The sequence below is a fragment of the Ogataea haglerorum genome (genome assembly GCF_019207285.1).
Source record: "Ogataea haglerorum isolate 81-453-3 chromosome Unknown 81-453-3_NODE_2_length_903871_cov_94.662503, whole genome shotgun sequence".
In the NCBI taxonomy this organism is placed as follows: domain Eukaryota; kingdom Fungi; phylum Ascomycota; class Pichiomycetes; order Pichiales; family Pichiaceae; genus Ogataea; species Ogataea haglerorum.
In genome coordinates this window covers 87,829-103,081 of record NW_025065152.1, presented here as the reverse complement: position 1 = coordinate 103,081, position 15,253 = coordinate 87,829, and the positions used below count along the sequence as shown (strand labels likewise).

Here is a 15,253-nt window from a genome sequence, read left to right as displayed (position 1 = left end):
CTTCTCTTCGTTAAGCGGCTTGGCCGAAAGAATGCGGCGAAACGGCTACAGGCGCAAAAAATGAAAGAAAAAGAATTGTTCCAATTCCGATACCGGGAGTCGAACCCGGGTCTGCCCGGTGAAAGCGGACCATGATAGCCGTTACACTATATCGGAGAGTTACAGAGGATCGAGGCCCTCGCCGCATAGAAATGTCGGTCCCTAGATTGGTTTGCAGTTCTAACTAAAAAATAATTTTCAGCGTATTTAGTAGAATCACAGTAATGATTCGACTTAGAAAAATAGGGTACCGTTTTCTCTCGACAACGGCGTTTCTGTTCACAGAGGCGCCCCAGACAAAGAAGGAGCTTCCGCGGCTATCTATGGAGGAGTATAAGGCGCTACGCAATCAGTATTACAATGCCAAGAATAAACAGAGAAGCCAAACGGTGACCAATTATTCACTTTCGCTCTTTCTCGGTTTCCTGACCCTTTCTTTTGCGTCTGTGCCCCTGTACCGTGTTGTCTGTCAAAAGACTGGCTGGGGTGGAACCCCAATGACCGACTCCTCCAAGATCACTCCCGACAAGTTAGTCCCCGTGGATACTGATCGGAAAATAAGAGTCTCGTTCACCGCAGAAACGTCTCGTTTGTTGCCGTGGAAGTTTGTGCCTCAGCAGAGAGAGGTGTATTTGGTTCCGGGCGAGACCGCGCTAGCTTTCTATAAGGCAAAAAACACTTCAGACAAAGATATTACCGGTATGGCAACTTACAGTGTGACGCCAGACCATATCGCCCCATACTTCAACAAGATCCAATGTTTCTGTTTCGAGGAGCAAAGACTGAACGCCGGAGAGGAGGTGGACATGCCGCTGTTTTTCTTTATTGACCCTGAGTTCTCACAGGATCCGTCCATGAGAAACGTGGAGGATGTGGTTCTCCACTATACATTTTTCAAAGCTACGCACGATGCATCGCATGAGCAAATTCTAGCTGAAGCTCAAAAAAAGAGAGAGCAAGAGCAAGCTGAGACCCATAAAGACTGATCTGTATATAGCCAAGTCCCATGAATTATCAACTATTCAGGTCCTGATATCATAATTTTAATGGACTTGCCTTCCTTGCTAAAGTCGTAAGCTTTTTTGACGTCCTCAAATTTGAATCTATGGGTGATCAAAGGCTTCACATTGACCTTTTCAGAGCCAACTAAGCCGACAGCAATCTTGTAGTCATCAACCGTGTACCTGAAGACGCCAGTGATCAGCAGCTCTCTCTCTGCAACCTCGGCAATGGGGAATCCGTCCATGGCTTGTCCTCCCATGCCAACCTGGACGTATCTTCCCTTTTTCTCCAGCAATCTTATGGCATTGGCAATACAGAACTGGTTTCCGGTGGCATCCATTGCCACTGATGGCCGTTCGCCGTCCCAGGAAGTCTGGATGAACTCCAAAATTTCCTCAAAGCTCTTATCTTTGGAATTGATGGAGTGGGTTGCAAAGCCTCTGGCAACGGCAAAATCGAGCTTCTCGTTGACAATGTCGACGATGCACACCTTGCTAGCACCATACGCCCGTCCAACAGCAGCGCACAGCAATCCAATTGGCCCGGCACCGAAGACAACCAGCTTGTCACCAACAGTCAATTTGGCCAACCTAGTGGCGTGAGTGGCAACAGAAAGGGGTTCAACCAATGCGCCTTCCTCCAATGAGACGTTTTCAGGCAGTTTGACGCAAAAATCCTCAGGTAGAAGATAGTATCTGCAAAGTGTTCCGTCATAAGGAGGAGTCGCAGCGAAAGCCATCTCCGGGCACAGGTTGTAGTTTCCGCTCTTGTATTCGTAAGAGTATCTGGAAGGAATGCCCGGCTCGCAGGCAACCCTGTCGCCGACTTTCAGCGTTTTAACTTCGGAACCGACCTCTACGATAACACCGGACGACTCATGTCCCAACACCATTGGTTTTTCCACGATGAAGGAGCCAACGCGGCCATGTTGATAGTAGTGAACATCGGAGCCACAAAGTCCGGTATATTTTATGGCGATCTTGACATAGTGAGGATCCTTGATCTGAGGAACTGGTCTATCCTCGATGACGATTTCGCCGATTTTCGTAAGAACAGCCGAAGGATTGTTCATGATCAAAGTCTGGTAAAAAAAATAGGATGGGATTAATTTCGAAGATGGGGCAGTATTACGGGGCGAATGGTAGCAGATAAAATGGAATACTCGGGCAAAGAAATTGGTACCCAGAAACAACGGCTTCTATCTAGAGTGAGCAGCCGCTGGCTACAAAGGTGAGCCATCTACGGTCTACGTAAAGGATACCAATTACAAGTCTATTAATCACCAGTGAGTGAGCGATCTTGTCATGGCACTCCATAAAATTTATTCGGAATACCGTGTTTCGACCTCAATCTTTATAATAGATACCTCTGAAGAAGTCCATGGTTTGGGTGAAAACGACCAGCAAAATTCCTCCTCCAGGACCCAATCTGAGAACCTTTGGCAAGAATCCCTTGTACAAAGCACTGAAACCTTCCTCTTTCATGACCAAAGCCAGAGATGGAAGAGTCCAGTTGTACTTTCTGACAACACCTTCAACAACTGGGGTGTTCTGGATTCGCGACTTGACAACATCAAATGGAGTGTTCAACAACGTACCCACAGTTCCACCAATGGCTCCAGAAATCAGGTCGTTGGTCGTCTTCTGTGTAGGATTCTTAGCCTCTGGTAGAAGAGATCTGATTTGGAAAATGACCCCGAAATAACCAGCATTCCAAACAATGTGTCTCCACATGGTAGCTTCTAGTCCGTTGTAGAGGGCTAGAACACCTTCTTTCTTGATGATCTGTCTCACCACGTCCCCCATACCATTGTACTTCGAGGTCTTGTCCTGCAATCTGATTTTCACTAGCTCGAATGGAACCACAACAAACGACTCAGTCGCACCAGCAGTGGCACCGGTCAAGATGGCCAAAGGTTGGGTCATCTGGTTCACACCAAAAGCACGCTTGTAAACTTTACCCCATTCGTCGTTGGCGGCAAATTTGGTGGCCCTCTTTGGGGCCTCCATTAGAATCGGAGCAGTGATACCACGGTAAAGTCTCGAAGGCCCTTCGTTCTTGACGATTTTCGTCAGGCAGTCGATAATACCCGTGTATTCTCCTTTACTGCCAGTACCCACCTGAAGCTGAATTCTGGTCTTGACCACATCCAGCGGGTACATGACCAGAATCTCAGAGACACCAGCAATGGCGCCGGCAATAAATTGATAGGCAAATGGCAACGGCCGTTGATCAGACATATTTTATAATCTGAGGAGTCACCAAAAATTGGTTAATAATATATAAGTGAAAAATTAAGTCGGTTAACCGCAAGGAGCACGAAAATGCGCGAATCGTGGCTATCGAATTTCGTCTCCAATTTATGCAATCCACGGCTGTGGGTAGATGAGGGGTAGGTCGTCATCGCTGTTGTAAATCTCGCGTAGCGATGCGTACCACTGTCGGGTATTCTTATCCATCGTGATCCGGGTAACGGCTTTCTCGATTTTTCGCCCTATTTGCGCCCTCACATTTTTGATGACCAAATAAATTAACATTGATAGGCAAATAATTTCTTCAACTTCTAAATGTTTGCTCGCAATTTATTGAGACAAGGAGCCAAGTCCAGAGTCGCTCTTGCGAACATCTCAAGCAGAAGACTGTATCATCCAAAGGTGATCGACCATTATCAGAACCCAAGAAATGTGGGAACGATGGATAAGAATCTGAATAATGTCGGAACTGGTCTCGTCGGTGCGCCGGCATGCGGAGATGTGATGAGATTGCAGATCAAAGTTAACGATGAGACCGGAGTTATTGAAGATGTCAAGTTTAAGACGTTTGGCTGCGGTTCGGCCATTGCATCCTCGTCCTTTGCCACCGAACTGGTGAAGGGCATGACTCTTGAAGAGGCTGCCAACATTAAGAACACGATGATTGCAAAGGAGCTTTCTCTTCCTCCAGTGAAGCTGCACTGTTCCATGCTGGCCGAAGATGCAATCAAGAGCGCAATCAAAGATTACAAGGCCAAGAGAGGCAATCGCAAGCCAACTATGTAGTATTTGTTGATTTATTCAAGACTCTAATTTTTGCTCCGCCAAACTCAGAATGCCAATTCCGTCGACGTAATCATCCCAGTGAGTGGCGTTTCCAAGCTTCTCAACTTCATCCCAATGGAAATTATCCGAGAGCCACTTGTTGTAATCCTCCTTCACGGAGCCGGACTCTGTGGCAAAGGACCATAGGGATTTGAAGCAGCCCCCCAGAGCACACGCATCACTCAGATCAATCTTATAGTTTCCGTCCTCGGGTCCTAAAATGTCGCAATACTTGGAGACAATTGATCTGTTTTTCGAAGAGCCGCCAACGTAAAACACTTTACTAGGACGACAAAGCAGAGCGTTGGTAGAATGTTTGGTACCGTCTGACTGTATCTGGCCGTACTTTTCTAGCTTTGGCAAGACTCCGCGTTTGTCCTCTAACTTGTGAGACGACGTCGAAGCAAGTAGTGGTCCCATCCTGAGTCTGCACGACAAAGCCTGGGACTCGATAATGCTGTTGACGTCCTCTTCCAACGACCAGGACTCTACTTCCAGTAACTCTTTTTTTTCTGGATCAAATCTGAATCGCCGCTCGCAAGGTTTGGCGTTGGGAATGATCTCGCCTAAGGGAAAGTAGATTCCTAGCTCATACTTCCCGTTCAAAGGAACAGAATTGTCTAAAATGGAATTGAACTTATCCCAAGAGTTCTTGGGCTGGTTGTATTTTTCGTTGATTTTATCTCTCACGTTTTCTCTGGCTAACGCACCATTACAGTAGCAAAGCATTCCCATGTAATGGCCTTCAAGGGTAGGATGCTTGAATATATGGTAATTCTCAGACGGTTTGTATGCGTTGGTGACAAGAAGAGCCGTGGTGGAGGTCCCCATGGAAATCAAAGTGTCGTTAGGTCCGAGAGGAAGAGCAAGGATAGTTGCAAGGTTATCTCCAGTGAAGGAGTAAACTTTACAAGAGGCAGAAAATCCATACCTCTTAACAAAGTAGGAACTGATGTGGCCAATGTTCTTGTAGCCAACTGGTTCTAGAGGACCCAACTTCTGCTTGAGCTCCTCGATACCTTTCTTGGTTTCTGACTCAGAGCATTGGTCTATCTTTGGATGAACTCCGGCAGCAACCGCTAGCAACCCTTCATCGTATTCGCCTTTTGAGATATCGTATAAATTCATGCCGCATCCATCGCTTTCTTCAATGTTGGTTAGTTTGCCGCACAGCAAGGAGCTCAAGAAACTTGAGATGAGTGAAATCCGGTACGTCTCGTGGTAAGTTTTTGGGTCGACCCTGCTTGCTAGTTTTCTGATTTGAGTACCTGTAAAGCGGTAATGAGCCCTGGAACCTGTGATCTGTGCCAATTGGTGACACCCTCCGACAGCATCCTCAAAAATTTTCAGTTCCGGACCGGTAGAGTGATCCTGCCAATTTGGAGACGTTTGGAACGTGAATGCTTCGGGACAGAGCTGGTCTTTTAGTGATTTTTCGGCCGACAAAGATTCAAGCAATTCTGGTGCACGTTTTGACCAATAAACGGAACCGTGCTGCTGGCAAGAGCCGCTCATAGCTCGTACATCCTTGAAGGGAAAGTTGTCTTTTTTCATCTTGTCAAAGCACAGCTCCAAAGCCTCGACCCACATCTCAACTGGGGCAAATATCTCACCTGCGCTCTCATTGGTGAGAATTCCTTTCCGAATGCCATATTTTGAGAGCTCCTCGTCAAAGTCGACCCTATATGTTTTGTGATGTTTTAAATCCGAGTACACTGAGATCACTTTCAACTGTTGAGTTGACAGATCGAAACCAAGAAACAACGACATCTCTAATAAGAAACGTCGACTTTTTCAGGCGCAAGCCAGGTGATTGGGTGTTTTCGGTAAAAGGAGTAAGGAGGAAGAACAACGACCAAAGTAGACACGATGGTAAAGAGAAACACGTATATCGTAAGCGAGAGATCTTGTGCTGCAAAGCCAATTATTAAGCTCAAGACTGTTCCTGCTGTGAGCAATGTCAAGTATATTTTCTCAGCTAGCTTTTGGCCTTCGAAATCTATGGTTGCCTCAATGTAGGGCTGTAAAGAGTCCATTTGGAGAAAAAATTGGAGGGGAACCATATTACCTATAGACAGACCGATTTTTCCCGTAATCGACGCGACGATCGACCTTACTAATCTAAACCAGGTAGCACTCCAAAGTTTATGACTCAGACTTTGTGCTGGTAGTCCGAATTCATACGGTGAAGGTTACTATTGTATTAGCTCTCTGTGATAGAGGCACCCGAGCCGTTACCGAACCCAATCTCAAAGTTTGTTGCCATTCGGAACTGAGGCCAAGGCAATCGGATTTCAGTCACCCATCAGTACTTCTCACTAAATAGGTAAGATAGTAGATCTACTTTAATTAGTATCTGAGAATCCCTGTTTTTTTTTTTTCATCCAGAAAATCTAAACTAAAGATTAATGAAAAACCTGTAAAAACTGATAACAGAGAAATTGCGCACGCTAACTCTGCGGTCTAAATTTCAAATATGTCCAATACCGATCTAGAGTCTAGACAATCGAGTTTGTCGCTGGACTCGCTGGAAGATATCAGGGACCCACTCCCCGTTTTTGAGAATATGGAGCAGGACCAAGGAGAGCCAGATGACCGTTTACACCTAACCAAGGAACTGACCAAGACGTTGACGCTACCGCCACTCGCCGATGACGACCCCTTTTTTGATCGTTTTCCCAAGCGAACAAAGACGCTCTTTGTGGGCATCGTCAGTTTCACGTGCTTTTTGTCGCCAATCTCTAATCTTGCGTTCACTCCTGCTATTCCAGAAGTCGCCGAAGCCCTGAATACCACGTCGCAGATGATCAACATTTCGAACGCAATATACAACGTCTTCATGGCAATCTCGCCGATGATGCTTTCTCCGCTTTCTTCGCTCTACGGCAAGAAGCCGGTCATGATTCTCAGCTCGCTCGGCTACACTATCAGCTCAATTCTCACGGCAGAGTCGCAGAATTTAGCTATGTTTTTTATCTTCAGAGCCATGAACGCATTTTTCGGAACATGCTGCTTCAGTGTTGGTGGATCTATTATCGGAGACATCAAGGTCCCTAAAGAGCGTGGCAGAGCCATGAGCTGGGTCTTGATGGGGACGCAATTGGGTCCTGCCTTTGGCCCGGTGCTGGGTGGCATAATAATCACCTACACTAACTGGAGAGTTATTTTCTATGTCGTTACCGGACTGGGAGTGATTAATTTGCTAATGATTATCTTTTTCCTCAAGGAGACTAGCAGAATGGTGATCTCCAAGGAAATTGCCAAAAGAACAGGGAAGCGGTTTGTTTTCGTCAAGTACAATCCATTTAGAGTTCTTTTCGCCTTCCAGTACGTCAACTTGATCCTCGCGGGAGTAATCAGCTCCTCTATCATGTACAACATGTTTGGTCTGCTCACTCCTATCAGACACGTGATCAACCCAAGATTCAATCTCAATAGTCCCGTGCTTGGATCGCTGTTTTACTTGGCCCCGGGATCCGGGCTTTTGCTTGGAGGACCAATTGGGGGCAGATTTGCAGATTTCACAGTCAAGCGTTGGATGAAGAAACGTGGCGGGGAAAGAATTCCTGAGGACCGTCTCAGAAGTGCCACTTACTCTCTCGGATTTGTGATGCCTGTCTTCATGATCATATACGGGTGGTCACTCCAGAAAAAAGTAGGAGGCATGGCTTTGCCGATTGTTTCCATGTTTTTCTATGCCCTTGGACAAACGATTGCTTTCCCGTCCATCAACTCGTACTGTGTGGACTGTCTGCCCTCTTTGAAAGGTGACGCTATCGCGTCCAACTACTTTGCGAGATACATTGTGGGAGGATCCGTTGCGTCTGCTACCTGTCTGGTCCAGATAAACAACATTGGAATTGGCTGGACCGCTACTATCAGTGCATTTGTCGCCTGGATTGGGTTTCTATCCAACGAGCTTATGATTAGATACGGCGCCTCGCTGCGTCTTAGAGCCCTGGCGAAAATCGAGGCCAAGACAAAGGTGAAAAAAAACCAAGAAAATTAAATTTACCTGTTTGCAAATTCAGTCGATCTTTTTCTCGGCTGTGCAATCCGAATGTGGGGTCATCACTGTTGCTCACATGTGATATTTCTGTGGGGTAGAGCATGTGCAATAGACCTACTATATAGACGTTATTATTCCCTCGAATTTCAGTAATGGACTCTACTATGCCAGGAGCGAAAGAGCCCAACCCGGCGGATCTGATCTGGTCGGAGCGGCTCAAAACCACGTTCGATATCAATAAGATGCATGAATTCATCGAGGGATCCGAGTCGGAAGCCCTCGAAACATTACGTCTGATGCAACAGCTGGAGCGTGACCCGGTGCTAAACACCGGCGCAGCTTACTACCAGCTCTCAAAGGACGAGCACCGAGAAATCACCGCGCGCAAAATCGCTCGCATGGGCCAGTACATGGAAATCGATGCCCCCAACTACTCGCGCTTCCAGAACAGACTGAATCTGATCGCTGTTGTCGACCCTCAGCTAGGAACACGGATTGGAGTTCATTTGGGCCTCTTCTTGGGAGCAGTGCGCGGCAACGGGACCGAGGAGCAGTTTAACTACTGGGCCAAAGAACGCGGCGCCCTGAGCATAAAGGGGGTGTACGGGTGTTTTGCCATGACGGAGCTGGCGCACGGATCCAATGTGGCAGCCTTGGAGACCACTGCCACGTATAACAAGCAGCGGGACACTTTTGAGATTAATACTCCTCATGTGGGTGCGACCAAGTGGTGGATCGGCGGCGCTGCCCACTCTGCTACGCACACCGTCTGCTACGCACGGCTGATTGTGGACGGAAAAGATTATGGAGTCAAGACGTTTGTCGTTCCTTTGAGAGACTCAAGACACGTGCTTCATCCGGGAGTTAGTATTGGCGATATTGGAGCCAAAATGGGGCGCGACGGTATTGACAACGGATGGATCCAATTCAGCCACGTAGAAATTCCTCGCAAGTTCATGCTTTCGAAATACACCAGCATCACTGACGACGGAGAGGTGCTGGATCCTCCGCTAGCCCAGCTTGCGTACGGAGCTTTACTGGGAGGAAGGGTCACAATGGTGACCGACTCATTCAGAACCAGCGAGAGATTCATCACGATTGCATTGAGATACTCCGTTGGGCGGAGGCAGTTCACGAAGAAGGGCCAGAAGACCGAGAACCAGCTGATTAACTATCCCCTACACCAGAGGCGGCTTCTTCCTTATCTGAGCTGGACATACGGCATGGCAATTGCGTCCCATGCAATCCAGCTCTCCTACAAGCAAACTCTGGAAAAATTAGACGAAGCGGTTGAGTCAGGAGATTTCCAGCAACTCCAACAGGCTATAGCCTTCCTCAAGACATTGTTTGGTGAGTCTGCTGCGCTCAAGTCAACCTGTACATGGACCTGTCTAAATTTGATCGAGGAATGCAGGCAGGCATGTGGCGGCCACGGATACTCGGCATATAGTGGATTCGCGAAGGGGTATGTGGATCACGCCGTGCAATGCACTTGGGAGGGCGACAACAACATTCTTGCCCAGAACAGTGGACGAATCACCGTACAGAAGGTGATGGCATTCAAGAAGTCTGGCAAAGCGTCCGGAGAATACGAGTTTTTGGCCAAGGCAAGCGAAACAGGTGATATTCTTGCACCAGACACGATCACGCATCTGGGAAAACAGGTTTCCGCATTCGACACTCTGATATTGAGATTAAGTCTCGACTGCATCGAAGCGCTAAAGGAGAACAATGATTGGGACTCGATCGCCCCGGAGAAACTGGCTCTGTCGAAGCTCTATGCCTGCCGGTTTATCTTGGCAAAATGGGTCGAGAAACTGAACAGTTTGAACGAACACAATGGTGACATTGTTACCCCTTTGGTGCTGCTTGCTCAGCTGTTTGCGTTGTCGAACATTGAGGCGTTTGGCTCGCAATTTTTGCGGTTTGGGATCGTCTCGGCTAGCACGTTCAAGGCTGTGCTAGAGAAGATTGGGATCCTCTGTCGCGAGATCCGGCCGTTGGTGATTGGTCTCACGGACTCGTTCAAAATGAGCGACTTCTTCATCAACTCAACCTTGGGATCGTATAACGGGGACATTTACCACCATTACTACGGGGTGGTGAAAATGCTAAACGAGCCGTCAAAAATCAAAGCGGAGTACTCTGCAGATTTCGAACAAAATCTGCATAGAGGCACAGTTGAGGAGCGAGAAAATTTTGAGCGAACGAGCCAGACCTTGCGGAAATTATAGTATAGTTTGTATGTGCTAAAATCAAAAATTGTATACAACTATGAAGATCTCCAGGTCCCGAAGCATGGAACTTGTCCGTGGCTTGTTTGCAGTTCCTAATGTGGCATAATTGTGACGCGTAACGTGTAGTTTTATTTTTAGCCCACGCAGGTTAAGTCACTAGATTTCGTCCTAATCGGGTAATCTGGCCACTACATTTGTTTACAATTACCTGCTATAGGCTAATTGTTATGTTCAGTTATGCAGGTAATTTAACTGCACATTAGCCATCACCTTGCTAAGAAACCAGCCTCCCGAATTAGTGTTTCTCTAAGGCTAAAATTGGAAATGAGATTTGATTTGCACTGATCATCAGGAGCAATATAAAAGGAACTATTTCTCAATTTCAGTCTCCATCAGAACACAAGCTGAATTAACTGTTTGTCGTCAATAAATACATATAATGCAACACAAGCTCTCGCTCATCGGTTCTCTCGGTTTGGCCCTCAACGGTATGGCTGCCTACGTTCCATCCGAACCATGGAGCACCCTGACCCCTGAGGGATCTTTGGCCGGTACCATCACAGACTACTCGTACACTTTCGGTATTGCTATTAATCCAGTTACTGCCGACGGAGGCAAGAAGGTCAAGAGAGACGTTGTCACCCAGATTGGGGACGGACAAATCCAGGCTACCACTGCTACCCCCTCCACGACCTCTACCGCCGCTGTTGTGACGCAAATTGGAGACGGCCAAATTCAAGCCACCACCGCCACCCCTAAACCTGCCGCCCCTGTGGTCACCCAAATCGGTGACGGCCAAATCCAGGCCACCACGGCAACCTCCGAAACCACCGCTCCTGTGGTCACTCAGATTGGTGACGGTCAGATTCAAGCAGACACCACCACCTCTTCTGCTGCCGTGGTTACCCAAATCGGCGATGGCCAGATCCAGGCCACTACCTCTACAAACACCGTTTCTGCCGCTTCCCAAATCAATGACGGCCAAGTGCAAGCTTCCAGCGCTGCCACCAACTCCGCAGAGGCCGCTGCCCAAAACGATTCATCAAACCCAGTCAACGATGTTTCTTGTTGGAGCGAAGATGCTCTTTCCATGACCCTGAACGGTACCATTTTGACAGACTCCAAGGGAAGAATCGGATCCATTGTTGCCAATAGACAGTTCCAATTTGACGGACCTCCACCACAAGCTGGCGCTATCTACGCGGCTGGCTGGTCCATCACTGATGACGGAAAGTTGGCAATTGGAAACACCACCGAGTTCTACCAATGTCTGTCCGGAAGCTTCTACAACCTGTACGACGAGCACATTGGCTCCCAGTGCGAGAAGGTCTACCTCGACGTCGTCGACTTGGTCAAGTGTTAAGGGTCCTGTAACTTTACTTCTACTTCATCATCGTTTTGCATTTAAGGGTTAGTGTTTACTTTTTGGTTTCGAAAAGGAAAACTGCATTGGTATAAATTAAGTTAAAAAAAGTATTATATGAACATTTATTTATATGCTACCGCAGTCTAAAATCCAGCTTCAACGGAAGCTGGCCGTAAGAAACGAAAAATATGTCCGTGCAAGGGTGTTTCATTTGTACTGAAAAATCTTTTCCTCCTCACCACGCATTCGTCTAGATGTTAGCACTTAGAACTCATCCCCCCCATCCGCAGGTGGTCCGCATGTCGCAAGTGCGGTACAACCGCATTTTGGCATATCCTTCATACACCACAAAAGGCTACATTCCGCCATCGAGGGGCGGCAGAAAACAGACCGTGTTCAAAAAATTGATGGACGAGTTTCTCGGAGACAAGAACTACAAAGGCCAGTACTACGACAATAGATTTGCATTCCTCAAACAAAACCATTCCACAAACTACATTGACCCGCGCTTTCGAGACGGCAAGACTAAGCTTTTTGCTGAAGAGTCGGAGGTAGATGAGGCTGAGGAAGGACGTTCGACTCCTGAATCTAGAGATCAGTTGCGTCCATTTTCCCAGAACAGGTTCACCGTCACCAATACCATGGTCAGCGAAGACATGAAAAACCAACTTGTGAGTGAGGTTCTTGACGAAGGAAAGGCTCTTTTAGAAGTTGCTGTCAAGTACAAGATGAAAAATCAAAGAATTGAGGCATTGGTCAAACTGCATCAGATCGAGAAGCAATACGAGGAGGAGGGAAAAATCACCCCAACCATGGAGAAGTTTGCAGACATCATGTTCAAGGCGTTCCCGCTTTTTGACCCCGAGGTTCACGGCGAGAACCTGACAGAGATTCCGATTCCGTCAGAGACTTTGCACTCTCGTTTCGTGACGATTGCCGAGTCTGAGCCATTTGGCCCTGTGGACGCAGCAAAGGAGTTTGGACTGGAGCCCGCTGCGGAGACTCTCAGAAAGGTCACGGAAGAGGGGGAGCACGCTTTGTCTATGACAAACAACGCCAAAGTGCACGAGACGTTTATTGCTCCGATGCACGAAGGAGATAGGGTCGCTTACAAGTTCACTGATGTAAAGGTCGGGGAGGTTGGCTTTAGATACGGAAAGCCATACCGAGACAATCGGAAAGACCGCAAGTATGCGTTCGATAATGCGGGAAAAAAGTATCCTGTTCTGGAGTGAAGCTTTGTTTATACTGTAAATTCCACACCTTTATCCTGCAAAGCCGTATATTGCCGTACAGAATGCCAGAAAAAAAACCATTTTGCCCGACCTGCCGCCGTTTCAAGCTTCTTGGGTGGTGCCTGTGACCAGATTTCTTCTTTAGCGTGCGGCCATTGTTAAAAAAATTAGGAATACAAATGCCGTTTGATATCCTCGAGAAAAAATATGGATCTCATTACTCGACAGTCCCCAGCTGCTCAGCAGAGCAGCAAACACCTCGAAGTGAAATCTGATGTCTACGAACTCAACTCAGAGCACGAGCAACCTGTCTACACAACCAAGCGTGGCCTGAAGTCCCGTCATGTCCAGTTCATTGCTCTGGCTGGAGCTATTGGTACAGGTCTCTTTGTCGGTAGTGGTTCCACGCTTGCCACGTGCGGCCCAGCCAGCCTTCTGATCGGCTTTCTCATTCTGGCTATCTTTGTTTGGTCCATCATGAACCAGCTTGGAGAAATGGTTAGCTTCATTCCTGCTCCCGGAAAATCTACACTATATGCACTCTGCGATCGCTACACAGGAAACAGGAGCATGTCTTTCACATGCGGCATGAACTTGGTCTATGCTCTCTGTATCTTAACCCCGGCCGAGATCTCGGCTGCTGCTTTCGTGATTGAGTACTGGTCGGACCTGAACGTGGCAATCTGGATTGCGATCCTGTGGTCCTCTATCGTCGCAATCAACCTGCTGGCTGTCAAGTTTTTTGGAGAAACAGAGTTCTGGATCGCGTCCATCAAGCTTATCACTATCACGGGCCTGATCATCCTCGGATTTGCTATTTTCTGGGGTGCAGGCCCCGCCAGACACGGCATTCTTGGTTTCCACTACTGGAAGCATCCAGGAGCATTTGTCGAGCATCTGGTCTCAGGAAACACAGGAAAGTTCCTTGCGTGCTGGACCGCCATCATCAAGTCCGCTTTCGCGTTTGTGCTTTCGCCGGAAATCATCACTTCGGCCGCCGCAGAGGCTGAGGCCCCAAGGAAAAATCTTCCAAAGGCTACCAGACGCTTCATTTACCGTCTGATGATTTTCTACATCGGAGGTGTGCTGGCCATCGGCGTCATCGTGGGCTACAATGATCCAAGACTCATGAACGCCCTCAGCACTGGCGCCACAGGAGCTGCCGCCTCGCCTTTTGTCATTGGAATCCAGAACGCAGGCATCAAGTACCTCAACCACATCGTTAATGCTGCTATTCTGACCTCGGCTTATTCAGCAGGAAACTCATTCCTCTACGCAAGCACCAGAACACTCTATTCCATGTCTCTCTCAGGTATTGTCCCGAAATGCTTTTCGAAGTGTACTCGCTACGGTGTGCCAATCTACTGTGTGGTCTTCTGCTCTGCCATTGCTTTGCTTTCCTTCCTCAACGTTTCCAACTCGTCTACCACAGTATTCAACTGGCTCTCCAACATCTCAACAGTCTCCGGATTCGTTTCGTGGATTTTTGTCTCCATCACCTACCTACGCTACCGGAAAGCCATTGCCTACCACGAACTGGACTCTCGTGTCACCTTCAGACCAAAGTACCAGATTTTTGGAGCTTACGCTTGTCTCGTCTTCTTTACAGTGATTGCTCTCACGAACGGTTACGCTGTGTTCTTCAACTGGAAGACGTCCGACTTCTTTGCGGCCTACATCACTCTTCCTATCGTCGCTGTTCTCTATGTCGGCCACATGCTGTGGACCCGGAATTTCCGTCTCTTTGCACCTCCAGAGCAAATTGACTGTTTTACAGGCCTCGAGGATATCGAGAGAGAAGCTGCGAAGTACGAGCCTCCCGTTCCTCGGAATCTTATCGAGAGATTCTGGTTCTGGCTCACGTGATTATCTATGATTAGCTACTGATTATCTCGATATCAATCATCTCTCTGCATATCGGGTGTCAAATTCCGACGGGCGTCTGCGGGCGGCAGCAAACCTGCATGGCGTCTGCGCATTGTAGACAGTACTGTATCGGGACCTCTTTTCCGAAAACTTCTCGTACGATCGAAGAAAAACTAGATGCAAGTATGGTCTCGAAACGATACACGCAGCCCATATTGGCAGCTGTCAACAAAATTGCGAGGTTAGTCAGTTTGTCCGAGCGGTTAAGGAGAAAGACTTGAAATCTTTTGTGCTATGCACTCACAGGTTCGAATCCTGTAGCTGACGAATTTTTTTATCCCTCCTTTTTTGAACTAAGCCACATCTACATAGCCTACCTGGCGAGTAGTCGAATGAAACACTCCAGCAGCCTGCTGTTGTTC

General features: G+C 47.7%; 10 protein-coding genes across 10 annotated transcripts; 7 read left to right on the top strand and 3 right to left on the bottom strand.

Moving 5' to 3' along the window:
• Nucleotides 1-263: 263 nt before the first annotated feature.
• KL911_000618 (uncharacterized protein) lies at nucleotides 264-1,025 on the top strand (the record flags this gene model as incomplete). Its single annotated transcript, XM_043200892.1, has 1 exon — nucleotides 264-1,025. One exon carries the CDS (start codon nucleotides 264-266, stop codon nucleotides 1,023-1,025), a length of 762 nt encoding a protein of 253 aa, XP_043056182.1.
• A 32-nt stretch (nucleotides 1,026-1,057) lies between these two features.
• KL911_000617 (uncharacterized protein) lies at nucleotides 1,058-2,113 on the bottom strand (the record flags this gene model as incomplete). Its single annotated transcript, XM_043200891.1, has 1 exon — nucleotides 1,058-2,113. The coding sequence occupies one exon, from the start codon at nucleotides 2,111-2,113 to the stop codon at nucleotides 1,058-1,060; it is 1,056 nt and encodes a 351-aa protein (XP_043056181.1).
• A 274-nt stretch (nucleotides 2,114-2,387) lies between these two features.
• On the bottom strand, nucleotides 2,388-3,281 carry KL911_000616 (uncharacterized protein; the record flags this gene model as incomplete). Its single annotated transcript, XM_043200890.1, has 1 exon — nucleotides 2,388-3,281. The coding sequence occupies one exon, from the start codon at nucleotides 3,279-3,281 to the stop codon at nucleotides 2,388-2,390; it is 894 nt and encodes a 297-aa protein (XP_043056180.1).
• A 327-nt stretch (nucleotides 3,282-3,608) lies between these two features.
• KL911_000615 (uncharacterized protein) lies at nucleotides 3,609-4,079 on the top strand (the record flags this gene model as incomplete). The annotated part of the gene is made up of 1 exon (XM_043200889.1): nucleotides 3,609-4,079. One exon carries the CDS (start codon nucleotides 3,609-3,611, stop codon nucleotides 4,077-4,079), a length of 471 nt encoding a protein of 156 aa, XP_043056179.1.
• Nucleotides 4,080-4,094: 15 nt separating this feature from the next.
• KL911_000614 (uncharacterized protein) lies at nucleotides 4,095-5,888 on the bottom strand (the record flags this gene model as incomplete). Its single annotated transcript, XM_043200888.1, has 1 exon — nucleotides 4,095-5,888. One exon carries the CDS (start codon nucleotides 5,886-5,888, stop codon nucleotides 4,095-4,097), a length of 1,794 nt encoding a protein of 597 aa, XP_043056178.1.
• Nucleotides 5,889-6,594: 706 nt separating this feature from the next.
• KL911_000613 (uncharacterized protein) lies at nucleotides 6,595-8,127 on the top strand (the record flags this gene model as incomplete). The annotated part of the gene is made up of 1 exon (XM_043200887.1): nucleotides 6,595-8,127. The coding sequence occupies one exon, from the start codon at nucleotides 6,595-6,597 to the stop codon at nucleotides 8,125-8,127; it is 1,533 nt and encodes a 510-aa protein (XP_043056177.1).
• A 152-nt stretch (nucleotides 8,128-8,279) lies between these two features.
• Nucleotides 8,280-10,361, top strand: KL911_000612 (uncharacterized protein; the record flags this gene model as incomplete). The annotated part of the gene is made up of 1 exon (XM_043200886.1): nucleotides 8,280-10,361. One exon carries the CDS (start codon nucleotides 8,280-8,282, stop codon nucleotides 10,359-10,361), a length of 2,082 nt encoding a protein of 693 aa, XP_043056176.1.
• A 493-nt stretch (nucleotides 10,362-10,854) lies between these two features.
• Nucleotides 10,855-11,727, top strand: KL911_000611 (uncharacterized protein; the record flags this gene model as incomplete). Its single annotated transcript, XM_043200885.1, has 1 exon — nucleotides 10,855-11,727. One exon carries the CDS (start codon nucleotides 10,855-10,857, stop codon nucleotides 11,725-11,727), a length of 873 nt encoding a protein of 290 aa, XP_043056175.1.
• Nucleotides 11,728-12,029: 302 nt separating this feature from the next.
• KL911_000610 (uncharacterized protein) lies at nucleotides 12,030-12,965 on the top strand (the record flags this gene model as incomplete). The annotated part of the gene is made up of 1 exon (XM_043200884.1): nucleotides 12,030-12,965. The coding sequence occupies one exon, from the start codon at nucleotides 12,030-12,032 to the stop codon at nucleotides 12,963-12,965; it is 936 nt and encodes a 311-aa protein (XP_043056174.1).
• Nucleotides 12,966-13,172: 207 nt separating this feature from the next.
• On the top strand, nucleotides 13,173-14,831 carry KL911_000609 (uncharacterized protein; the record flags this gene model as incomplete). Its single annotated transcript, XM_043200882.1, has 1 exon — nucleotides 13,173-14,831. One exon carries the CDS (start codon nucleotides 13,173-13,175, stop codon nucleotides 14,829-14,831), a length of 1,659 nt encoding a protein of 552 aa, XP_043056173.1.
• Between the last annotated feature and the right edge of the window lie 422 nt (nucleotides 14,832-15,253).